Source organism: Hesperophylax consimilis, chromosome 16 (assembly GCF_061612785.1).
Source record: "Hesperophylax consimilis isolate HC1 chromosome 16, BYU_Hcon_1.0, whole genome shotgun sequence".
Taxonomy (NCBI): Eukaryota; Metazoa; Arthropoda; class Insecta; order Trichoptera; family Limnephilidae; genus Hesperophylax; species Hesperophylax consimilis.
In genome coordinates, this window is record NC_142851.1 from 6,858,278 (window position 1) to 6,885,818 (window position 27,541).

General features: G+C 35.3%; 1 protein-coding gene across 1 annotated transcript; it reads left to right on the forward strand.

The window, feature by feature from the left end:
* The first annotated feature begins 10,503 nt into the window (after positions 1-10,503).
* Positions 10,504-24,283, forward strand: LOC149416608 (DNA polymerase theta-like). Its single transcript, XM_089641423.1, has 8 exons — positions 10,504-12,532; positions 12,626-13,859; positions 13,951-14,104; positions 14,196-14,374; positions 14,656-14,825; positions 14,913-15,243; positions 21,522-21,786; positions 22,910-24,283. The coding sequence occupies exons 1-8, from the start codon at positions 10,614-10,616 to the stop codon at positions 23,209-23,211; spliced, it is 4,554 nt and encodes a 1,517-aa protein (XP_089497549.1). The 5' UTR covers positions 10,504-10,613; the 3' UTR covers positions 23,212-24,283.
* The last annotated feature ends 3,258 nt before the right edge of the window (positions 24,284-27,541 follow it).

The following is a 27,541-nucleotide window of genomic DNA, read 5'->3' on the forward strand; positions in this document are numbered from 1 at the left end:
ACTTGATGATTGCATTCCGTAACAAACACGCAGTCTGCCTTAAAAATTATCGAAAAAATTCATCCTCCGAAGGTTAAGGAACGTTTATCGGCCGTCCCACAGATGGCGTTCGGTTCAAAATGTCTCACAGTAACCGGCTAAAGTTTTGAAATTTGCCATTTGAACCGAAAACGCCAACAATCGGGCTTTTGGTTAATCAGAGATAATAGCCGATCATAGACTAGCAGCGAAATGTTGTGAATTCAAAGAAACAATAAAATCTGTGTAGGTACTTACTTGGCAGAATATTTTTATAAATCGATAGTGCTTTTGAACGAAATAAAATAAAGTTTGGTAAAAATAATTTGGCACGTGTACCGTCGCCCCGTAGTGAAAAACTACATCAATAGCGTCTCGCAAATTTATAAATTGTACCAAGTAGTAGTAGTAGTAGTAGTAGGAGTAGTAGGAGTAGTAGGAGTAGTAGGAGTAGTAGGAGTAGTAGGAGTAGTAGGAGAAGTAGGAGTAGTAGTAGTAGTAGTAGTAGTAGTAGTAGTAGTAGTAGTAGTAGTAGTAGTAGTAGTAGTAGTAGTAGTAGTAGTAGTAGTAGTAGTAGTAGTAGTAGTAGTAGAAGAAGTAGTAGTAGTAGTAGTAGTAGTAGTAGTAGTAGTAGTAGTAGTAGTAGTAGTAGTAGTAGTAGTAGTAGTAGTAGTAGTAGTAGTAGTAGTAGTAGTAGTAGTAGTAGAAGTAGTAGTTGTAGTAGTAGTAGTAGAAATAGTAGTATTAGTAGTAGTAGTAGAAGTTGTAGTAGTAGTAGTAGTAGTAGTAGTAGTAGTAGAAGTAGTAGTAGTAGGAGTAGTAGTAGTAGTAGTAGTATAGTAGTAGTAGTAGTAGTAGAAGTAGTAGTAGTAGTAGTAGTAGTAGTAGTCGTCGTTGTAGTAGTAGTAGTAGTAGTAGTAGTAGTAGTAGTAGTAGTATTTGTAGTGGTACCGTCGCCCCGTAGTGAAAAACTACATCAATAGCGTCTCGCAAATTTATTATTTGTACCAGGATCGCAGAAGTTGGATAAGGTTAGCCTGGGAGCCATTCATATATAAAGTTTTCATCTCTTTATTTTTTAACGAGTAGGTACCTAATTGCGTTATGTAAATATTTTTTCGGTAATTTTTTTTTAAAATTAAATTTAGTTTGAAATGACACCTTTCTTCCTCAATAATGATAATTCTTATAAAGCAATTTCTGCCAAAAATTAGCTCGAGGACGCTGTAACCTACCAGGAGCACAGAAGTTTGGGAAAGTTATTTACTATTAAAAACGGAAAATTTAATTTTAATTTTTTTAAATAATTTTTTTCAATTAAAAGTTTTAACATTTTGCGAGTTTGTATAGCAATAATTTTTTCCAAAATAAAACTCGCTGGGACTTTTGACGAATGTCGGTGACAAAAACCGTACATACGATATGGGTATCAAATTACGCGTCTCGACCTACACAACTCGAACAGCTCGGTGAAAAAATGATCAGTAAGCTCCTTGGCTCTTTTTTTTCTCAAAATATTCATTTCTTTTTATAAAATTTTGTAGTCCCGCACCCTCGCCTCATCTACATTCAAATACTACACCACGCACCACATTTTTACCCATTAGTTGCCTGCAACGGGCAAAAAGCTAGTTATTATTATTATTATAAACCAATAAAAATAGCTTTTAAAGTTCGAACCCAGGTCTTCAAATAGTATCCGTAAGAAAAATGATTCTTCAAAAAATGCAATTTTTTGTAAATATTAATACTGATTTCGCTTGAGATCCTGATTTTAAGGACGAAACCAAAAATTCAGACTATTCTGTTACATATAACCAATAAAAATGGCTTTTAACGTTCGAACCCAAGTCTTCAAATAGTATCTGTACGTATAATGATTTTTCTAGAAATGCAATATTTCGAAAATATTGTTAATGATTTCGCTTGAGACCATGTTTTAAACTATGATTACAAAATTTCAGACTATTCCGTTACATAAACCAATTAAAATAGCTTTTTTGTTATCGGTGCCCTTTTTTACTCATTTAAAGTACGCTCTAGCGTGTTTAAATCGCACTTTATGGAACGCGCGTTTTTTAAAGTTACCATGGCAACATCAACAAATCAACAAAATGTGAAGTCAATTGTGTTTTTCATTTCCATGACAACAAGATATTGTGATGTCACATCACGAATTCATTAATAGTTCTTATTTTCAAATTTTTAATAATAATATCAATATTTATGTTTTCAAAGTGTACCAATAAAAAAATAGCGTTAAGTATTCGTGGATAACTGGTCTTTAAAACACTTGCTTTATTTCGAGCACTCGGTGTTTATCCACTTATACTTTAATATACTATTTTTTGGTGCCCTTTTTCACTCATTTAAAGTACGCTCTAGCGTGTTTAAATCGCACTTTATGGAACGCGCGTTTTTTAAAGTTTCCATGGCAACATCAACAAAATGTGAAGTCTAAATGTCAACTTTTAACTATAAATCTGACAGGAATATTTTAAACGTCAAATAAAACATTACAAATGTTTCAAAAAATTTATTCAAAGTTTACATTCTTTTTTACATCGTTTACATTCTAATTATTTAAATGGATGTGAAAAGAGCAGTTCGTATTATTTGAAATATTAATACCTCCGTTTTTTAAATCGGAGGATATGCTGTTCAAATTAATATTTGTTTTTCATTTCCATGACAACAAGATATTGTGATGTCACATCACGAATTCATTAATAGTTCTTATTTCCAAATTTTTAATAATAATATCAATATTTATGTTTTCAAAGTGTACCAAAAAAAAATAGCGTAAAGTATTCGTGGATAACTGGTCTTTAAAACACTTGCTTTATTTCGAGCACTCGGCTACGCCGTCGTGCTCGAAAAATCGCGCGTGTTTTAAAGACCTGTTTATCCACTTATACTTTAATATACTATTAAAGTTCGAATCCAAGTCTTCAAATAGTATCCGTAAGAAAAATGATTCTTCAAGAAATGCAATTTTTTGTAAATATTGTTACTGATTTCGCATGGGACCGTGATTTTAACCACGATTCCAAATATTCAGACTATCGTGTTACATATAACTTTAAAAGCCATTTGTTCTGGTTCTATGCCACGAAACCGGCTGAATTTTTGAAATCATAGTTAAAATCATGGTCTTAAGCAAAATCGGTTACAAAATTTGCAAAAAGTTTAATTTCTAGAAAAATCTTTACTCTTACGGGCACTATTGCAAGACTTGGGTTCGATCTTTTAAGGCCATTTTTTTGTTTCTATGGCACCGAACGGGCTGAAATTTCGGAATCAAGTTTAAATCATGTTTTCTTGCAAATTCAGTAAAAATATTTTCAAAGGATTGCATCTCTGAAAAAATCTTAATTCCCATGGATACTATTTGAAGATTTGTGTTTGAACTTTAAAAGCCATTTTTCCTGGTTCTATGTCACCGAACCGGCTGAAGTTTTGGAATCATGGTCAAAATCATGGTTTTAAGCGAAATCGGTATCAATATTTGCAAAAAATGCATTTTTAGAAATATTATAATTCTTACGGGCTTTATTGCTCGAACTTTAAAAGGTATTTTTTTCTCGCTCTTTGGCGCCGAACGGGCTGAAATATCAAATAATAATATGTATATTTAAAAATCACAAATTATTTATTTAAAATCGATTTTTGTTTGACTTTAACAAAATAAAATATACAATTTTTGTCATTGGTTTTCTTTGAAAAATTAACAGACATGCTTACACAAAATAACAGATGACATGATAATTTTGTATGATTATTTTTTTTTTTAATAAAACACACCCATGGTGTCCAGAAACTCGTAGCACTAGCAGAAATCTGTAAATCTACATTACATTGGGATTCAATTTCGCGGTACAACTTTTTTGATTTGAGCCTTTGTTTTTTGTTTTTTCATTTAAAAAAACCTGGATAAAATGCGTCGATTCGTAAACTCGGCTCCAAAAGTTTTTGAACCCTTTTTGATGATGATTTCAAAACGAGCTAATGTATTTATGTATGTTTATATTAACATAAATAAATTATTCCACGTGCCGTCTAAGTCTAAAGACATTATAAAGTGTCTTTCCATGTTACTTAAAATATGCCGGGCACTGTTCAAATTAAAATGGACAATTCTGTACTCTACATAAAATAAGAGGTAAACTTTTACTTAAAACTACCGTTTTTTATACGCATTTAACCTATGGTGTCTGAAGAACATTCAAGCATTCCAATATAATTCTTATTAGAATAATTTGCGATGCGATTTTGACCTTCGTGCTTCGAAATGCTTCGAAAAATGTATGAATACAAAATCAGCATCGTTTGGACTAATAAAATGTTAGGTTCCACTAATATTTTTCTGTTTTATGCTCCGGCCTTCAACAGGTTAAAAAAAATCTTTGATTCAATTTAATGTTAAATTATGGAAAATAGTGCTATTTAATGTATATAAAAACAAATGTTCAATATGTGTTCAAAATCTTATCTCTAAAGTTCTTCAATGTATACTTTGAAATTTCGACATAACGTCGAATTTGACTACGCATTTGTTTTTGTATACCTATATCAGCGCCCTTGAGGTGATTTCTCACGAAAACGGCACTATATAAATTAGCCAAATATTATCATATAGATGTCACCATTGACAGGTAAAAAATGCTCTTTTGAAAAACAGCGTAAAAACAATTTTTCTCTATCTGCACAGACAGACTGTGCCACAGCAACGCGTGACAGGATACCACTATTATTAATAACATACACGAAAATCTGCAAACTGACTGTGAAATTCGCATTTGTTTGTAGTTTGTAGGCACCAATTTTTTCTATGTTATTTAGCATATAGTACTTGTGAGAGCGGACGTGTTTTAACCGCTCCGGTTTGTTTAATCCTTTCAGAAGGTTTCCCTTGTTAAGAGATCGCTGAAAAATGTTCAGCATCCGTGTTTTATATAGTGCTTACCTTCTTATTTCACGAAATGCGCGTAACTTCTACCGTTTAGCCGGAATTTGCAATTATTATAGCATTTTAAACCGATTAAATTTTGAAAGTGAACCTAGAAAAAAGATTCTCAGTGCAGTCGAAGATTTTATACCTGACTCAAGTGTCAAGTGGTGTAGGGATTTACGGGACCTTTTCAACCGAGGGTGTCTGCCTGGAGGACAGATAAGCCATATTTTGTTTAAAGTTTTTGTTTTTATTTTCTGTTTTTGTTTATGTATTTTGTTACAGATGACACACATAAACTCCACTTTGACTTTGGTTCAAGATTTTGCTTATGATAGCCTGCGATAAGCGAGCCCTAAGGGTCTGAGACAGAGGTGTGAAATCATCGGATCACGACAATAGAAAGATTTTTTTTTTTTTTTTTGCTGGATTTAATTTAGGTATTGGAGCCAGGAAGGAGTCTGAAAGGGTCGAGAGGATGCACTAGGTGGCATGAAAGTCTGGGAGGTGACTGGAGAGACTAGGGTAGACTAGGATGAGGTGATTTTGCACAGCGGTGCTGCCAAGGTCTGTTATCTATGTGAGGATGTTGTGTCGGCGCTCTTTATTGGCAGCAGACACATGTCAGCGCTATATTAGCGGCGGACACATGCCTGAGCGGATGACGAGCCTCGTGCTGGCACAGTTGGTGGACGGGGTAGTCTCTCTCCTTGCAGCAGCTGGTACAGTTCCTTCGCTACCTCCTAGGACTCTCGCAGCAGAGTCTCCATCTTCTGTCTTTGTCGAGCGTCACAGTGCACACTTGGTAGCCTTTTTGTTGGGAGTCGGGCGCTCAGGGTCACAGATCCGGTTACGATTTCTGACTATATGTTTATACTTTTCGTTCTGTTGAAAGCTTTTTTTTTTGGTGACTTTCCGACGTAATTCTTGGATATTATATGTAAATAGAGTCACTTGAAATGATTTGACGTTTATTTATTTGTACGTTGTTCTCTTACTTCTTTGCAAGTTCTGAGAACTTCCAAGGCAGTTCTCCAGGAATTTTTTCAGGCTCTATGAAACAAGTCTGGGAGGTGACTGGAGAGACTAGGGTAGACTAGGATGAGGTGATTTTGCACAGCGGTGCTGCCAAGGTCTGTTATCTATGTGAGGATGTTGTGTCGGCGCTCTTTATTGGCAGCAGACACATGTCAGCGCTATATTAGCGGCGGACACATGCCTGAGCGGATGACGAGCCTCGTGCTGGCACAGTTGGTGGACGGGGTAGTCTCTCTCCTTGCAGCAGCTGGTACAGTTCCTTCGCTACCTCCTAGGACTCTCGCAGCAGAGTCTCCATCTTCTGTCTTTGTCGAGCGTCACAGCGGTGCTGCCAAGGTTTGTTGTCTATGTGAGGATGTTGTGTCGGCGCTCTTTATTGGCAGCAGACACATGTCAGCGCTACATTGGCGGCAGACACATGCCTGAACGGATGACGAACCTCGTGCTGGCACAGTTGGTCTAAATAACAAATGTAGATCCTAGGAAATAAATTGTACAGCGCCCTTGAGGTGATTTTTCACAAAAACGGCGCTCTATAAATTATCCAATTATTATTATTATTATAAAATAGGGAAACTTCATTTGAATAGTATTTTACTTCTTTCTTTCTATGTTACTGTTATATTTACTGTAAATAATGAATATTATTCAAAATTCTTTTCAGACATGGCAAGATATAAGATGGGAGGCCGAATTAAAGAACGCCGTCTTGAGACGGCATGCGGCCGGGACTGGAGGTTGACCATCGGTGCCAGCAGCCAACCTTAATGCAACTGACGAGATGATTCTACAAGTCATCAGTCCCGTTTTGATAATGGGCCATACGGGATTTGCAGAATCAGGGGTGAGCTTTGATTTTTCTTCCCTCGGAGGATCACAATTTATTGCTGGCTGCAACAGCTGGTGGTCTCTACAAATAGTTCTGGCACCACTGCTCTTGGAGTCTCCACTATTTCCAGAGATGTGCAAAACCATTTGAAATGCAAAATGGAAATGGGTCAAAACTTTTCCATTTGAAAATGCAAAATGGGTTTTAGAAAAGCATTTCAAATGCAAAATGCAAAATACCTATTTTCAAAATGCATTGAAAATGCAAAATGGTTTCTCAGGTCAAACAATTAAAATTATTATAGAATTTTTAAACAATTTTGTCATTTAATAATGGACATCATTGTAGAACAAACATATTGATGGTAAATCCAAAAACACCACGACTACAGATTATGAAACCACAAAAAATTTGCGCGGGACTAATGTTGCCAACGTAAAAACATAGAAACTGCTATCTAACATTTAATATTACAGCGACATGGCCCCATATTCAGTATTTGAATCAGTATTTTTTGTAATGGTATCACTCAATTGCCAGGGCTCCTACCAGGGAGCAACTTGACAAATGTAAATTATCTCTCATAGCGAGGTTGAGGACCGACTGATATTTGGGGCTTATGAAAAAAAGTTGAGTGGAGATAGTAGGAAGAATGTTGCAAGAAAGGATTTAAAATGGAAAATGGTTTTTAGAAAAGCATTTAAAATGCAAAATGGAAAATACCCATTTTGCATTTCCATTTGAAATGGATTTATTTGAAATAAAGCACATCTCTGACCATTTCACATCCACCCTTGCGTTTGCATTTGACGTTTGACGAACTACGGCATCTTGTAGAGTTGACAATTCCCCGATCTTTTATTTTGAATGCGCTGCTGGCTTTAATGACGAGATTCAATTGAAACACAATTTAATGTAATTCTTTTTTACACTAATCCCCCACAGGATGCCCTGAGGATAATAAGTTCCTTCAGGGCCTATGTCATCTTTGAGGATGCTGTGTGTGGGGTATCTTTTTAAGGAAAGGAAGGAGAAGAAGTTCTGGAAAGGAATAAGGTATGGGGGGTGGGTAGGAATCTAGGGATTAGTGTGTCCAATATGTGAATATGACAGTGATAGATGGATATGATCGAGAGGCCAGTTGGAGAAGTCAAAGGGTCATCCCAAACCAGTCTCTGCCGATCTGGCACGTCACCCAACTGGTTGGCAGGCGTGTCCCAAACCACATGGCAGAGGTGTTGGTTATCCAATAAATGGTTCTCGGTGCGCCTCTCAAATTGAGGGATTAAATTTAATAATAAAACAAAGACTTAAAGACCAAATCTAAGTAATTTATTTATTTTGTTTATTGCAGAAACAAACAGTACATAATTACATAGATGACAATAGTTACAAAATTATAAAAGTTAGTACAATAATTGGTACCAATGACATGTTGCTGACATATATGCATATGAGGTATATTATACATTTTACGGTTAAGTTACATTTTTAAGTTAAGTTAAATTAGTGTGCTGGGGAAGGAGAGAGGTGTGTGTGAGTGTTTGTGTGTGTGTACGTGTGCATGTGTGTCTGTGTGTGGTTGTATGTGTTATGTGGGTGAATTCAGTGTGCTAAAAAAGTTTTTAATAATTTAATATTCATTTAATTTAACAGACGAGTATGTATGAGATGTATATGAGGCAAGGAGTGTGTGCCAAGACCAAGTTGTTTGGAAGTCCGTTCTCTCTGCCTATCCCTGCAAGGAAACGGCGTGATGGTTAGTTAGTTTCCTTTTTTAAATTTAATGTCTCGTCTACTAGCCTCGTCATTAAAGTAAGTAGCACATTTTATTTTATTTTTTAAATGATAATATTCCCACGGTTCCAGTTTAATGGTGACGGATGAATTTGTTTGCTTGGGCAAACTTAGATAGTGATTATGTCAACATGACGCAGTCGTATATCAAAATATTATGTAAATAGACATGTTATGGCTATTATTTTATTCTTTTTCGTTACATACCCAATGTGGTATGTATACTAAATTAAAATAAATGTTTTGGTTAACATGTTTCTTAGTATTTAGCTTGTATTTAAAGTATTTTACATTTTTTATAAGCAAACGTCATTTTCTGTATTATATAATAAGAATTGTGATAGTGAACAGTGTAAAAAATAATGTTACATGAATTAATATAATCTTGTTACTTTAAAATTAACACCAAAGATGTTGAAAATGTACAAATGAAAACTGTGTTGTTTTCTATATTATTTGATATTATTCAGCGTAGTAAATGTTAGTGTTTTTTTTATCATGGATAAAAACTAACTAACTAACCATAACGCTGTTTCCCCGCAAGGATAGGCAGAGAGGACGGACCGCCAAACAACTCGGTCTTGGCACACACTCCTTGCCTCATTCACATTCATACATCGTCTCATACATACACTTCTATTATTCTGACTCTTGACATGGCCCGACTCAAGTATCTGATTCACTTGGTCGTGCCATGTCTTCCTCGGGCGTCCCCGACTTCTACTACCATTCACATTTGCATCGTATATTCTCCTTACACTCCTTTCTTCGCTCATTCGCTCTACATGCCCAAACCATCTAAGCGTCCCTTTCTTGATCTTACTCATTACGCTTACATCAGCCTTGCACTCTTTGCGGATATCCACATTCCTCACACGATAATACATGGTTTTACCACACATACGCCTCAGGGATCTCATTTCAACAGCATTCAATCTACTTTCATCCTTTCTTTGCCAGTTCCATGCCTCACTTCCATACATCAGGGTAGGTACCAGCACTCCATTGTGGACTGCTAACTTCGCTTCTTTGGACAATTTTTTGTTAGCGCCAACTGCGTTCAGTCCTCCATTAATGGAGTTACCTGCATTTACTCTTCTTTCAATATCTCTGTCAGCCTTCCCATCTCTCCTAAACATGCTTCCTAAATACACAAATTCATCCACCTGCTCCAAGTATTCCTCATTCACAGCTATATTGCACACTGTTTTCGTACTTTCTCTTTCAAACACCATTACTTTAGACTTATCATTAACTTCATCATTAACTCATTCTTCACGCATACTTCGTTCATCCTAGACACGAGAGACTGCAGATCATCCATACTATTAGCAATCAGCACCGCATCATCAGCATACAACAGGCAACATACTTTCAGATTACTCATGGATAATATGTTATTATAAAATTAACACCTAAGATGTTATTTGATAGAAAATATCAGAGTTATTTTTCTTTAGCTTATAAGAAATTTTACAACTGAAAACTCTGTTTTCAAACCGTGTGCCGCTCCTAGACGACGTGCAGAAAAGTCTCACAATGGACTGCGCCGTAAACTGTTAAACCTTACTTTCGGATGCGAGTGGTTTATTTATGTTTTCGGACTCTATTTTCTGCGCGGGGTCCTGGAGTGGCGCCTGGTACCGCCATCATAAATCATTCCATGCCAAATAATGATGTTAACTACCATTATCGCTTACATATTATTTTTAATCTTATCAGGTGAATGGTTTATTTATGCTTATCAGGGTATACATAGTCATTTGTTGAAAAACGGAACAGGTGAACTTCCATTTTTGACAGAAGGCTGACGTTGCAGTAATTATTTTCTTTTAAATCTGTTGTGTTGGTTTTATAAATATAATTTTACCATCTGTTAAAATGATTCTGTGATATTTTTAATTGTTTTACAACTTTTACCGGTAGTGTTTTGTTAAAATAATTCAAATTAATTTATGAAGCTTGTGTACTGCTTTCATTATGAATGGTGAAGAAAAGGAACTTTGCAATAGTAGTGAAACGATGACATCAAAAATATTATTAGAAAATGTTATATCGAATCAGCAAACCGATCTTGAATTTTGGGGTTTGCCACCAGAAATAATATCGAAATATCATTCCAAAGGTGTAAAGAATATGTTTCCGTGGCAAGTGGAATGTTTGGGAAACTCAAGAGTGCTTAAAGATAGTGGGAACCTTGTTTATTCAGCTCCTACGTCTGCGGGAAAGACTTTAGTTGCTGAAATATTAATTATGAAAACAGTTCTCGAGCGTCAGAAGAAAGTCATGATCATTTTACCATTTGTTTCATCGGTGAGAGAAAAGATTTTTTACTTTCGAGATATTTTCAGCGAAAGCAATATAAGGGTGGAAGGTTTTATGGAATCTCATTCGCCTCCTGAAGACTCCGTCAACATTGCTATCTGTACAATTGAAAGAGCCAACAGTCTAATTAATAAGCTTCTTGAAAATGACTCAATCGTTGATCTAGGAGCGGTGGTAGTGGATGAGCTGCATTTATTGGGAGACCCCGACCGTGGTTATATATTAGAGCTTATACTTACAAAGCTATTGTATGTAACTAAAAGATATGAAAAAATTAATATTCAAATAATAGGTATGTCTGCCACACTACCAAATCTTTCCCTGCTTTCCGAATGGCTCAATGCTGATTTATACAAGACTGACTTTCGCCCGATTCCATTAGAAGAGCAGTATCACCATTCTGGCTGTGTTTACAATTCCAACAAGGAAGTCATTAGAAACATTGAATCATCAGAAGAGTTTGTCAATGACAAAGACAATATTGTTTATTTATGTCTGGAGACAATCATGGAGAGTTGTTCGGTCTTAATATTTTGTCCTACTAAAGACTGGTGTGAAAATTTAGCTCAGCAAATAGCCGGTAACTTTGAACGTTTGGGTAATTCACAGTCAAGTTATGGGAAGTATTTACGTGAACAGCTAAATGGTCCCGCTATAAGTGAAGTGTTGGAACAGCTCAAGGCTTCTCCCGCTGGCTTAGATAATGTGCTTCATCAAACTATATCTTTTGGAGTTGCATTTCACCATGCAGATCTTACAATGGATGAGAGAGATATCATTGAAGATGCTTTTAAAACCAACGCTATTAGGGTTCTTGTTTCTACAACCACACTTAGTTCAGGAGTGAACTTACCGGCACGTAGAGTTATCATAAGATCTCCAATGTTTCTTTCAAAACCTCTTAATATACAAACTTACAAACAGATGGTAGGAAGAGCCGGTCGAATGGGAATCGACAGAGCGGGAGAAAGTATTTTAATCTGTTCGGCAAATGATAAGAATGTTGCTGAAGGATTGATATGTGGCACATTTGATTCAATATCCAGTTGTTTAGGAGGAGATAAGCTTTTACAAGCAGTCTTAGAAGCCATAGCAAGTCAAGCGGCTAAAACTCTCAAGGATGTACAATGTTTCATTAACTGCACACTCTTATTGAACAGTCCGGAGAAAAATAAATCCACAAAAGAATATTCTGAAGAAACAATCAAGCAGTTGGAAGATTATGAATTAATTCGTCTACAGAATACATCTGATGAATTTTTTTACATGGCAACACCTTTAGGAAAGGCATGCTTCTCGTCCTCTTTGTCTCCGCAAGATGGAGTGCAATTATTTAAAGAATTGCAGAAGGCCCGTGAATGCTTCGTTCTAGAAACAGATTTGCATATGATATATCTTGTGACTCCAGACAGGATATGCTCTCAGTGGGGAAAGTTGGATTGGGTGCATCTGTTGAAACTATGGGATGGATTGAGTGAGGCCATGAAGCGGGTAGGGAAGAAGGTTGACATTCAAGAAAGCCTTATCTACCGTAATCAAGGAGCGGTCAATATGGATTCTCCAGTTCATAAAAGGTATAAAATTAATTTATTTAAACAATCTTTTGATTTAAAAAAATCACCGTAAGCATTTAAATTGTATCTTTTTTCTGTTCATTCTCTTTTTAGGTTTTACATTGCTCTTGCCTTACAAGATTTAATAAATGAAGTCTCATTAGCTACAATTTCAGCATCTTTCAATCGTTCTCGTGGAATGCTCCAAAGTTTACAGCAGTCTGCTGCAACATTTGCTGGTATGGTAACGGTTTTCAGTCGACAGTTGGGCTGGAAAAACTTAGAGACTTTGGTGTCACAGTTTCAAGACAGATTACAGTTTGGAATTCAGAGTGATTTGCTTGACTTGATGAGTCTCCAATCACTAACTGGCTTAAGGGCACGAGCACTCTTCAATGCGGGAATAGAAACCATAGGCCAGTTAGCAAGTGCAGATATTTGCCTAATAGAAACTGCCTTATATGCATCCGTGCCCTTTCAAAGTGAAAAGGAGAGGGAAGGAGAGATTAAGTACGATGTGGATAAGAGAAATTCATTAAGAAATATTTGTATAACGGGAAAGAAAGGTGTAACAGTGAAAGAAGCTGCTGATTTACTCATCCTCGAAGCAAGAACTTACTTGCAATTGAAACCAACCCAACAATCGTCAATGAGAAATGTTGAAACCATCTCACCCAAAAGGAAGCCAGTTAGGAATGAAAATAAGAAGAACAAGAAGAAAAAAACTACTCAAGACAATATAAAAGAAATTTGTTTTAATTTAAATGAAATAAAAGTGATGAATCATGGTTATGATAATTCAAATTATGGAGAAACGTTAACAAAGGAACGTATTTTGGATTATGTTGAACCAAAGGACCTTGAAATTAAAGGGTTTAATAGTTCAACATTTGAAATAAATACTGTGAATGCTAATAAGGATCTTGATTTATTCAAAGAGTATTGTTCACAGATTTTAAGTGAGGAAATCACTCTTTATATTGATATGGAGATTACAGAAAATAAATCACATAAAATTGGACACAACATTGTGAAAAATGATGGTCGTTCAGATCAAATCGCAAAGATAAAACATTATCGTGGTAAAAGCGTGAGAGGATTTGCTGTCTTTATTAAAAGTGGTATAGCTTATTACTTTGACTGTCGATATAATACTTCAGACACCTACAAGTTTTTGAACAGCTTGGTTAACGAAAAGGAAAGGACCGTTACTTTGTTCGACAGCAAATATGTATTTTTGGTACTTAATAAATGCTGCGATATAAAGATTGAATGTAATTGGGAAGATCCTCTCGTGGCTGACTGGCTTTTGGAGCCCAAAGGGAAAGTTAAATGTCTACCTAGCATGGTTAGTTTTCTAATGAATTTAATTATTTTTCTATAATTTATTATTAATGATTTGTAATGTTTACTTATGAGTCCCACTGTTTTTTTTACAGATGGAAAAATACAATTCAATAGATTTTAAATCATTACTCCTGATTAAAGAATATAGATTTGCAGCTTGTCTTAATGCCTGGGGGATTTGTTGCATTACCGAGACTTTAAAAAATGACATTAAATTAAAAAACAACAAGATGTTATCCACTTTTGGTAATTTAGGTTTTCACAAACTAAAGCAAAAATGTTGAAATTATAAAGTACCCATTTATTCTCAAATGGACCATATTGTAATTTTTTTTAGGTACAGAGATGAAGGCTCTCCGTGTGATTGCTGAGTGTGAGCTATCGGGAATGGAGATAGATAGTATAAAAGCAAGGGAAATAATTAGCCGCGTCGAGTCAACAAAAAACATGCTGGAGAAACATGTTTCCGAGATAACGGGTCGGACATTTAAATCTTCATGTTGGGAAGTTGCTAAGGTTTGTATTGAAGAATCCTTCTGTTCTTCAATGGATGTTGACCATCAACTCATTAAACATCTCTGGGTTACCAGCCAACTGGATAAGCTTCTTCACACATTGATAACCTGTCCATTGACACCTTCACTCAGTCAGTCTTCCATTCCTTTCTTGACTAATTTTGGTATGCTTCGATTATTATTGTTTCTCCGTGATTCTTGAATTATTTTTACATATCTATATGCGTTTTTCATTGTTTTGAGTGAACAGGTTTTTAACAATCAGTTTTTATTTATTTAAAGAGCCTCGGTCTCTACAAAGGACACAAAGTTAGTACAAGCAAGAAGTCATTGGAGAAAATTGACAATCCTTTGGCTCAGATAGTTATCTGGTGGAGAAAATTAAATGCCATATTATCTAAGAATCTGCTTCCGCTGACAGCGAAAGCCGCAGAGAATACAACAGATTCTAGGTAATTTATAAGCATAACATTTTCACTTTTGTTACTTGAAAAATAACCAACCTCCTCAGTCCATTTAATTATCTAAATATGTTTTAGAATATATGGTTCTTATTCCACTCGCACATCAACGGGAAGAATGTATATGAAAAAACCAAATCTTCAGAGTGTGCCGAGAAACTTTAAAATACATTCTCAACTATTGTCCAATCAAACTGAAGACTGTGAAGATATGACCTACTTCTTTAGCTGCCGCAGCATATTTCCTTCTGCTCCCGATACTGTTCTGATATCAGCTGATTACTGCCAACTGGAGTTGAGACTTTTGACTCACTTTTCCAGAGATGATACCCTCAGAAAAATATTTATGTCGGAGGGAGACATTTTCAAATCTATCGCTGCAACATGGAAGTGCATTTCTGAAGATGAGGTATGTTTTGAAGCCTTTAATATTTACTAATTCTAATCCCATAATAATATTGGTTAACTATTCTGCCAAGATTTTGCATAACTTTGCATTTACCAAGAATAAAATTGTTGTAAATTTAAAATATGTTCTTGTATAAAATTTAATATTTCTTCATTTCAACACGGTTTTGTCTCTGGCCGATCTACTCTAACTAATCTTACACTATACGAAAACTTTATCTCATGTGCTCTCGCTAACAGGCAACAAGTCGACTCGATTTATACGGATTTTAGTAAAGCGTTCGAAAAGGTTTGTCATAAAATCCTTATAAATAAATTGTCAATACTTGGAATAAGTGGTAAACTATTACACTGGATTAAGGATTACTTATCAAAACGTATACTGACTGTGTTTCTGCTATTGTGGTACGAGAACACGCCGTCAGATGGAATGCAGGAAAACACTTCTTCTTCTTGACATATAAATTTATTAATTCACAATATAATTGCAGAGGATCTTATTTTCCTCTGCTCAAACATAAACTGAAAGAAATAAAGGTCTAGTTTCCTTTATTCTTCATGGTTTTCTCTAGGTTTACATAAACCTAGTAATTATCTCACGACTGACTGCGTAGGTACGCGTGTACCTACCAGTTATTTCAACACTCGCTCCTGCGTAGGTACGCCTGTACCTACCGGTTATGTGAATACTCGCTCCTGCGTAGGTACGCCTGTACCTACCAGTTATAGCAATACTAGCTCCTCCGTAGGTACGCCTGTACCAACCAGTTATAGCAATACTGCCCTTTTTCTGGGAGGTATCTGTATTTAAACTAAATTCTTGAAGGACATATTACAAAAATAAAGCTGTTCCACACGCTCGTCGGAAAACAACATTCTTAAACATAAAAGATAATGCACTTAACTATCCTAAATAATACAGACGTGACTTAAACAATACAAATATTTTAAAGGGATTATTTTAAGGGAGATGAAACTTTATTTGGGGCTTTTAATTGATTTACCATAGTAATGGGACAGGGGTGGGAAAGGTATTGGAAAATATTTTTAGGCATAATGGTTTAACTAGGGTCATCATAAAATAGAGAGCGAACAGCTCTATTTGAAAGCTGCCGCCGCTTGAAGTAAAATGTCACGAATTCTTAAATCATAAATGATACACAAACAAGACAATATTTTTATAAAAATACCAGGCCAATGAATTGTTTTATTGTAGGGTCGAATGTGCAAATGTGGGAAACTACAATAACTTTGAAAATACGAACTGTGGGAACGGGCCTGAAGGCTAAATTTTATTGAGCAATATGTAAAAGTCGCATTCTGGAAGATCCAGACTGTATGTATCAAAGAACACTTGTCTTACGAATTCGAAGCCACTAGCGGTGTGCCTCAGGGTTCACACTTAGGACCAATATTATTTATACTGTTTATAAACGATGTCACTTCTATTTTCTCTGATGTTCACATATTATTATTTGCTGATGACATGAAAATATTTAAAATCATTAAAAATATCAATGACTGTTTGTCCCTACAATCCAATTTCAAAAAATTTGCAGAGTGGTGTTCCATTAACAAACTTACACTCAATATTAAAAAATGTCAAATTATGAGTTTTTTCAGAATGAAAAACCCCATCAAATATAGTTATACACTGAACAACCACATTTTATTATCTGTACCTGAAATTAGGGACCTCGGTATAATATTTGATAGTAAATTATCATTTACTAATCACATTAATGTCATTACTAGTAAAGCAATGAAAATGTTGGGCTTCATTACTAGAATATCTAAAGATTTCAAAAATATCCATACATTAAAATTACTTAATACAACTCTAGTCAGAAGTCAATTAGAATATAATTCGTCTATATGGAACCCTTCCTACAAAAACCATGCAAACTCCATTGAAAGAATCCAACACAAATTTCTCAGAACAATTAACTTCAAATTAGGAATTCCCTCTGACGACATTGATTACGATTCATTATTACAATTAATGCATCTCTTATCGTTAAAACATAGAAGAATACTTAATGATCTAATTTTTTTATTTAAAATAATCAATCACCGGTTTGACTCCCCTGAATTAACTTCGTTGATAAACTACCATGTTCCCTGTAGACCAACTAGACTCAAGTCACCTTATTATTGCAACAATACTGGAACTAACGCAGAACAAAATTCAATAATCCATCGCTTGCACAGATTAGGCAATGAATATTCCAACATCGATCACGCTGATTGTCTATTATCATATAAAAGATGCATAAAACAAAAATTGTCGAGTAAGGGCCCGTTCCCACTTCCGTTTTCAAATCGGAGGCGGGTCCCGTTTTAAAAACGGACGGCCAATGGCCCTGTTCACACTACCGTTTTAAAAACGGATCCGTTTTAAAAACGGACCATACTCTACGAAAAAAAATAATTGTCGATTCAACAAAAACATGTTATTTGCTCATTATTCAGTAATGGTGCGCAATGGACGACGATGAAGCTCTTGTTGTCATGTGGTACTTATTAAATAGAAGGAAAAAAGTGAAAAGAAAATTTTGAGTACACCCAATCATAGCCGAATGATTTTCTGTAGGAATTTTCCAAGTGTTAATTGGTGAGTTAAGAAGTGATGAACTAAAGTTCTTTAATTATTTTAGAATAATAATGAATGGATTATTTATATAGCGCCGTTTTCACCATGAAAAATCACCTCAAGGGCGCTTAATGGCTTAAGAGAATGTCTATCACTTCCTTTAACCATCTACTGGAATGAGTTTCAGAGAGCTTAACATATCAAAATACAAAATTGAGAAAGTGCATTTGTCCTGAAGAAAGGCTATCGATATTTTAAAGTGAGAAAACAATAAACACTCAAATATTTTTTATTATGTGTTTATTTAACTAATACGCTCTTCCGTGCATCTCATTAAAGCTTTAAAATTTAAAAAAAAGTAAACTTAAATAAAATAAAATAAAAATTTTGATGTACAAAAGTTGTGTACACCAAGTGTTTTGTTTTTATTTAGTTAAAGATAAAATATTACCATACTCTTTCTTCGACCAGTGGTATTAAATTTTCGGGATTTATTTCCTTATCCATTATTGTAGTTTTGATTTATTTACTTAACAAAATAACCAAATACAAGCACGCAGCGTGCCTGCTTCCTTGCGACAGGGAGCGGGCGGGGAGGGGTCGGGGTTTGGCGGGGACTCTGCCGGAACGACTGGACGACAAGTGTGAACAGCTCCATACAACACTATGAGCGAGCGTGTGCCGACACGATTTGAAAACGGACGCGCTGCGTAGGCGAGCCATCCGACAAAAAATGTCGGATCCGTTTTCAAATCGTGTCGGACAAGTGTGAACAGCTCCATACATCCACTACAGCCACTAGGGCATCCGATTTTAAAACGGGACCCGCCCCCGATTTGAAAACGGAAGTGGGAACGGGCCCTAATACCATACCATCATAATGTTTATGTACTTCAGATTAAAAACTACTAGTACTCGATAGGTAGAAGCTGATATCAGTGCATTATATATCATAGTCATCATAGGTACTATGTAAAACTTTATCGGACTGCCAAGCAGTGTCGCACATTATTATTATACACGCGATTCTCCCATTTATTACTTTTGTTTTCTTTTCATATTATAATAGTATATATTTTATTCTTTTCATTTTCTAATAGTATATGCCTTTCTAAAAAATTTTATTTTATTTTTTACAAACTCTTAATGCCTTTCAGACATTTTATAAGCACTTCATTCTTGCTTATACTACTTTATTGTATATTATTACATATAATTTCTTACTTTGACTTAATACTATACTACAGATTGCTACTTATATTTTATTTATATCTCTTTTTTTTTTCATACTTTTAACCTTACTACTATTTACTGATTATACCATTATACTTACATTTATATTGTTGCATTCCTTATGTTGCTGTACTATTCTCTGTAATTTAGTATGTGAATGGCACATGTTGTGCCGTATATGTGAAAATAAATAAACACGACGCATTCTGCTGACCAAAAGACTTTACTAGAACAGCATGTCCTAACTTTTGTTCATTTAACAAAATAATTGTTATGCGTAGTGTATTTTTTATTTCATAATGCCTGACCATTGTTCCATGAATACCTAAGAAATGAACCAGCGAACGTGATATACATAGCTCAGCTCACAGTTTTACGATGACACATCTTTGATAACATTTTAATCATATCTATATACTGTATATATAATCTTTCTCATATCTGTATACTGTATATATCACACTATCATATTCTGTGGCGGCTTGTACTAACAAAAATGCGCGATACGCTAAAAATATTAACAGTCTACGTCAGGTCAGGTTATCCTTTATAATAGTAAAGGATACTAGCAGCTCGCAATTTCGAAGCTTATACCGACCTGCTCGAACGGTCGGTATGCAAACTGTTAACTAAAGAGGTGCCATTTCGCCGAAGAGTTTAAGAGGTATTGGCGAGCGACGTTTATGTTTCCGAGAAATTTTAATACTTGATGAGCAATAGAAGTGAGTCGTTCGCGAACGAGTCGGCTCAGTGAACCGGATCTTTTTGCGGATCCGTAAGATCCGGTTCCCAAATTAGCCGCTCACTCGTTCGCGGATCAGTAGTGACTCACTCGTTCGCGAATGGTGAGCCGGTTCACTTGTTCGCGAACGATGAGCCGGTTCACTTGTTCGCGAACGATGAGCCGGTTCACTCGTTCGCGAATGGTGAGCCGGTTCACTTGTTGGCGAATGATGAGCCGGTTCACTTGATTTTTATGAGGAAATTTTTGAAATGGAATCCCGTAGTCACATCCCCCTCCCAGGGATTTTAAATATTTTGCGGGAGTATGTATTGTAAATTTTTTTGCGGGGAATTATGTTTCACAGAAATTCTGTAACAACCCCCCCCCCCCCACGGATTTCAAATATCTTGTGGGGAGTATGTATTTTAACAAAAATTTTGTGGGGAATTATGTTTCATAGAAATTCCGTAGCCACCCCCCCCCCCATGGATTTCAAATATTTCGTTAGGAGTATGTATCTTGAATTTTTTTGTGGGGAATTGTGTTTTATAGAAATTCTGTAACAACCCCCCCCCCCCATGGATTTCGAATAATGAAAGGAGGAATCACGCTCACGCAGAATATTTGTGGGGAATATGTGGGCAGAATTACTGCAACTGAAAAACGGCGACATTGACCCGCTCATTGAGCCGGTTCACTGAAGCGGATCTTTCAAGTGAACGGGAACTAGTGAACCGGCTCCCTCAACTGAACCGCTTCGCCCATCTCTAATGAGCAATATGGAATTCACTCGCACCACGTGACTTATGACACGTGTTTACTTCAGGCTAATTAGTTTGCTTTTGGGAACAACTCACATGGTCTCATAGAAATAGTTGTATCTCCCTTACTGTCACAGTGAGAAATATGATATAAACGGTGATAGAAAGAGATAACACTATGCTTTATTTTCAACTCTAAAAGTTAACTACGGAAGGATTTAAATGTTCACTTTTATCAAACCAAAGGTAGGAAACTTTGTGAATTTTTTAGTAATTATTTTTGTACGGAACGATAAAAAAGTGAGGTGACAATAATGTTTGAGATACATTTGTCTAACAAAATGTGTGTTTTGAAATAATTAACCCTATTTAACACATGTGGGAAATGTACAATTTTTCCCAATAAATAGAGAAGTCACTGATACATGCAGCAGTGACGGAAAATTCCTTATATTTAGTGGAGAAAAATATATGTTTTAGGAAAAAGGGAAAGAAACACAAAAATCTAGGGAAATATTGGTAGGTCCACGAAATGATGGCAAATTCTGGGGATTTTTATACTATGAAATTTCATAGCAACTGTCCCCTCCCCATGGAATTTAAATATTGTGGGGAATAACTTTTTCTGAATTTCTCCAGCCACCCCCTCCCCATCGGTATGAAATTTAGGGAAATAAAAATTTTGGGCATACCATCACTGATAAGCAGTTGTTTCTCATCTGACAGTACTCCGGAAAAGTAATACATTGACTATCTTCCTACAAAGATCCTGCTGCAATCAGGGATCAAGGTGTCCATGTGTGCCAGGGTCCTGTTGAATTTACAGTATTTGTGCGGGCTCTACTTCTTCCATACATCAACTTTCTTTTTTTTCAAGCAGATAAAGGTTGTTCTATAATTTTTGGCGATTTTTTTCCCTCCGCCCTGTGAAGTTATGATTATATATAATATGTTTATATTTATTTTAGGTGGATGATGACTTAAGGCAAAAAGCTAAACAGATGTGCTATGGCATCATTTATGGGATGGGCTGCAAAACTTTGGCTCAGAACCTGGGCGTACCTAAGTGGAAGGCTGCGGTATTCATGAAAAAATTTCATGCCGCTTTTCCAGCCATTAAACTCTATACCAATAGAGTCAAACAAGAATGTCGACGCTTGAGATATGTGGAGACACTCAGTGGCAGACGGAGATATCTGCACTTTATCAATAGCGCACAGTTAACTAAAAAGTGTAAGTTTTACAAAAATTTCTTAATTATTGTTAAAATTTTCAAGGCTAGCGAAACATTATTTTGCTATCTATCAAGATATGGATTCTAACATAATATTATTTGTACGTTATATATGCACATTACTTTATTTGAGTTTAACGCTAGTTTCCAAATTAACCGGTCACAGGCGTAGTGTGTTCAATTCCTCAGCTGGCTCAGTCCTCCATCACAACACAAGCAACATTTTACGCTTACTGTGGTGATAGTAGGAGATTTTCAAAATTTTGTCAGATTATTCGTAACCCAGGAATGTTTGTCTTTCTTTAAAAAAATTTTGCATTCATCCATTCGCGTAACTAGCAAATCAAAAATACATTTGAATAGCCATAAAAATATTGTGTGTATTTTCTATCCATACATCACTACTTATGTACTTGTAGAACTAGACAACTAGAATTAGCTCTACATTGAACATTGTGGCGGTACATACTAAAACTTCTTTTGGTCAAAGAAATTTTTTACATCAGGCACCACTTATGTTTAATATTCTTCCAAATCATATTAAGTCTACCAATTCCTTAGTTAAATTTAAAAAGTTAATTGAGATTTGTGTATTGACAGACGTTTGTCTTAATACATATTTTTTCATCCTTCTCCTTTCTTAAATAATAAGATTTTATATAAGTCCCACTTGCTAAAAACTGAATGTCACCCTATCTGTCTTTATTATCTACTTTGCTTCTTCTTATGAATAATGATTAATGATTAGTTATGGTTCAAATATTGTTACAATATACTGTCAAATCACCCATCTGGTAACACATCTGATACTTATTTTTCTTTAATTTTGAAATATTTTTTGTTTGTATGTAGAATTACTTTATGTTTGTGATTACTCTTATGTTTGCTTCACTCAAATGTAAATTTTTAACCTCGATACAGGCTCAGTAAAAAAAGTGTTTTATGTATAGTGAGATGCAATAAATAAATATAAATACATACACGCGTATTTGAATGCAATGTTGTGTCAAAATTTCAAAGCAATCAGTGAAAAACTTTCGGAGATTTAAGATTTTGAACAAACAAACATTGTATTCACTACTGTTATACAAAACTAACTATTGCAGTTTTATAAAATTTCAGTTCGCGCAGAACGTCAGGCTGTGAACACAACAATCCAAGGATCCGCAGCGGATATTTTAAAGTCTTCGATGATATTGATTCATAAGAAATTGGAAGAATCATTTCAAAAGCCGCATAATATTAAACTTGTTCTTCTATTGCACGATGAGTTGGTGTATGAAGTGCCTATTGAAAAGGTGGACCATTTTAAGATCCTTTTAAGAAATTGTATGGAAAATACACAAACAGTTCCTTTATCTGTGCCTCTGCCAGTCAAAGTTAAAATAGGCACTTTATGGGGAGATTTAAAAGAAATATGTTGATACGAGAGAATTCATTTAACAGTAACATTCATTTAACCATTTAAATAACTGTCATTTCCATTTTTATTATAATCTTGATTGACTGAAAATTTCCCTACCTACCTACATAAAATGATTTTTTAAACCCTATTTTTTATGACATGAATTTTGCGATTCCATGATATTTCATCAAAATGAAAATTCAACACACCTTTAAAAAGTCATTAAAAGTGATGAAACAAAAACTAGGTTTAATAGTTACCTATGTAACCTAGTTTTTGTTTCATAACTTTTCATGACTTTATATCACTTTTTGGAGGTGTGTTGAATTGTCATTTTGATGACATACCCGGTCACCGAATTTTGCTTTTGTTAGATTGTAAAATTTCATAATTATTTAGTTATATGTTTTTTACCAATCCCAATAATTTTATGATATTCTAAAATCAATTTAAAAAAATCTATTTTTCTTAGTATGTAGTGAACATGAAATCTTAAATAATGAACTTTATAAATCTTTATAAAAAAAATTATTTACATGCATCCTTACAATTTAAAAAAAAATTATAACCTTACTAGCCAAAGACATGGCACTTGTGTATTTGCAGTGCCCCATTGTAAAACCAGATTTTCCCAGTGGCATATTAATTTTATTGCCCCTAAAATATACAACACACTTATTACAAATTTCGATACATTATTGTTGAAACATTAAGTATTATAAAAAACACATCAAATCTTGGCTAAAACACACTGAAGTAGATACATTTTTCCTATAAATCAATAGTCATTTTTATTTATACTTACATCGGTTGTGCAATGATATACAATCGTGCCCTTGTTTTTGTTTTTGATTGCACAATGTTTTTTTAATGATTTTTGACACAATTTTTAATTAGAAATATTATAATCTACTACAATATCCACACACAGGCTTTGCTTTTGTGGTCTTTTTTTTGCTATGAACTAGAGTGTATTTTTATTTGTATAACTATCCCAATGCTGTATCAAAACTTTTAATTTTTTTATTTATTTATAGGAAATATTTAAATAATATTTTTTACTTATTTTCTTTAATAGTAATCATATACTTAAGCGCCTACATTTTTTATGAATTAATAAATATTAATATAATTTTAACACCTTGTTTTATTCACTCTAAATTTTTTTGCTAAAAATTTGTACTTTAAAATTGTTGATTATCCTTCTGAATAGTCAATAGGGCTCATCACACGTAAACTTCCACCTGCAGGTCTCGACTCGACCCAGGCTAAAGTGTCCACCGAACTGCCGGCAAAAACCAAATCATAAGCCGTTATAACTGTATTAACACAAAAAATAAAATTATAATAGTTCATTATGCACCACCTCCATACAAATCTTTGTCACACAAGATGGCTGCCAGGCAAGTTCCCCTCACCCTAGATTTGGCTTCAATGCCATTCATACAAAATCGCACTAATGCTCTGTTCAGAGCTTTTTAGGTCTATGTGAATAAAGATTCAAAACGCCGCTTTCACCTGTCGGCTGAACCGTTACTAAAAATAGTCACCACATTTCCGGGGGCGAGCCGAATCGTTGATCGACTGACGTTATGGAGTTACATAAAACACGCATAATGTGTCTGGCTTTACGCTATATGCATCAACGTTTATTTAAGAGTGGCCTATGCAAATTTTATGTTAAGGTGTCACACTATGCTATAATCTTCTTCAGGGGAGGGGGTCAGATCAATTAGGGAACTGCCGCGGAATATCATTTCTTTGCATGGGATCTGTCACCTTGACAGATGATAGCCCCGTGATCACGGCACTCAGTAAATTGATCTGCATCGACCATTATCCTACGGCAGGAGAGGGGGTCGCATCATTTTCAAATATCTTCTAACTAGCAGATCACGGCCTATCACCGTCGCCATCATCTGTCAGGTAACAGGTCTGTTTGGGATTATATGGCGAGCGATATGGAGGTATAAAAAACACTTTGATACGTGTAGCGTAATGTGTCACCACCCTAAACCTATGTTTGTCCTTTGCACCTCAGTTGCTTCTCTTGTAGTACTAGGAATTTTCCCAGCAACTGTACCTGATGTCTTCCACAGGGTGCGGGTGATACTGCCGGACCCTTCCTGGAGCACCAGAACCCGCCTCCACGGAGGTTCAACATCTACGACATGCAGATGTGTTGCATTCAGCCATCAATGCGCGAGCAATCTCCGCTCGGAACACCACAAGAAGCTTGTATCGTTCACTTCGCGGATTGCAGTAGCATCTTTACAGAATCCAGGCATTGACGACATTTGAATCAACGTTTCTATTCTATTCTGCGTTCAATGCAGTGATTCAGGAAATGGGAGCAGATCAGTCACTTCTATTTCATACAGAAGTACTATGGGTTTCTCGTGGAAAAGTGCTTTCTCAAGCTAAAAAAAGAGACCCAGGGTTCAGATTTTGAATCTCTGTTTAAAAAAGAAGAATGGGTATTAAAACTTGCATATCTGACGGATATATTCGCTCATTTAAATGTGCTCAACAAAAAAATACAAGGCAGGAATTCTAATATTTTAACGAAGATTGAAAGCTTTGGCACTAAGTTGGTGTTATGGATCAGCCACGCTACCAATGGTAATAATGAAATGTTCCCAAATGTTTGGCAGTTTTTAATATATCGTCTGCAAACATCAAAACTTGGACATAGTAAAAACATCATTCACAAATAGAAAAAAACGGTCCCAAATGCTACCCTTGGGGAACACCGCTGGTAGCCATGAATTTATATGAAGTAAAGCCATCAATTTTAACAGCTAATTGCCTGTTTCTAAAATAACTGTTAAACCCAAAGATATTAGAAGAACGAGATGTGCTATGAGCAGTTCATAATGTGTGGAATTGTTTTGCCCAGTGTCGCCGGTTTTGTTCACCAATACTACTGCATACCTTCGCTTAAGCTAAGATATCCGCACTAATACATAGAACAGATTTCTGTGCGTACACGTCCCGATAGTATTCAAAGTACCCTAATTAGGTAGTACTCCGCCTACGGTCCGGCGGCCAACATAGCATATCTCGTTCTTCTAATATCTTTGGTTAAACCACATGTATTAATACTCTACTATTCCATATACTCGTATGAAGCCCATCCCTTTTATGAAGCTTTTTAAAAAAAGTATCATGATTTAACTCTGTTGATAGAAGCAACTTTTAACTTCTTGGAATAAAGATAAAAATTAGAGACATTGTGAACCTGTACTGAAGTTCAAGAACTACATTCCTGAATTAGGGATTTCCCCCTTGCGATCTGTGCTAAAAAATCGTATCTCACTCGACATACATATTTTTGGTGACTGGTAAAAAACCATGGAGGTATAAATGACCCAAAAAACCACGAAAATATGGTAAAAACCATGCATCTGGCTACATTGCAGAGTCTAGATGAGGTGGAATGCGGGTATCTCAGATAATGTATTTGCTTTATGCCACTCCCATTTGGAATATTGAATAGTAGCATCAAATCACATAAACGACTAAACATAACTGGGAAATGCATCCTAAAGACCATGGAAGTCATCAACAGAAATCTTTAAATAGTTTGACATTCTAACTATACAAACAAATCTATACCAAAAATATTCTAGCTCACTATCTCAAAAAAGACAAAAAGGCAAACAAACCAAAGCAAAGGAAATAGTCAAAGTGTAATAGGTACAAACTACCTTTGGACAAAGCTCTGAATTTTTAGCTGTAAAGTTATATAACAAACTCCCAAACAGTATCAAGTCAATTAAGGCGATCCCATACGTAGTAATGCAAAATCATGTGTTTTTTCGGTTATGATTTTATTGTATAATGTGACAAATTAAGTTATTTATAAATGATCGTAAAAAAATAAATATTTATGCCTGAACTTCCACACAATAAAATAAAAGGCACTCTTTGGCCATGTTTTTTTCTTGCATAAATCAAAACAGGCGGATGGTGTTAAGCGGGAATTTAAACCTTATCGCCATCTACGTAAGGGGTGTTATTGATAGCGGCTTGATTTAAAATATTACACGACGTAGTGCATCGCCTTAATAATACATTATGTAAGTCCACTAAATCTTGGCTTGAGGAATTATCAGAGAAAAAAACTGACCAGCATTAAACATAAAAAACTTTGTCTTAGAAGTTACTGAAAATGCCCTACCCAAACCTTGAAGTAGAATCATAGAAGTCGCTGAAAACCATCTTCCGAAACCTAGTTCGCCCTATCTCAGTGAGCACAGGATCTCCTAGTGAGGGGGTCTGAACAAACATTCTACAATATCAGTTTTTATACTTATTTTACATAATCTTCTAACCCTTTCAGGGCC

What these genes read in the sequence shown, in the direction of transcription:
- LOC149416608 (XM_089641423.1), top strand. Translation starts at nt 10,614, where the DNA reads ATGAATGGTGAAGAAAAGGAACTTTGCAATAGTAGTGAAACGATGACA. An exon ending in CATGTTGGGAAGTTGCTAAG is followed by an intron (nt 14,375 to 14,655) that starts GTTTGTATTGAA and finishes ATTTATTTAAAG; the next exon opens with AGCCTCGGTCTCTACAAAGG. An exon ending in GAGAATACAACAGATTCTAG is followed by an intron (nt 14,826 to 14,912) that starts GTAATTTATAAG and finishes AATATGTTTTAG; the next exon opens with AATATATGGTTCTTATTCCA.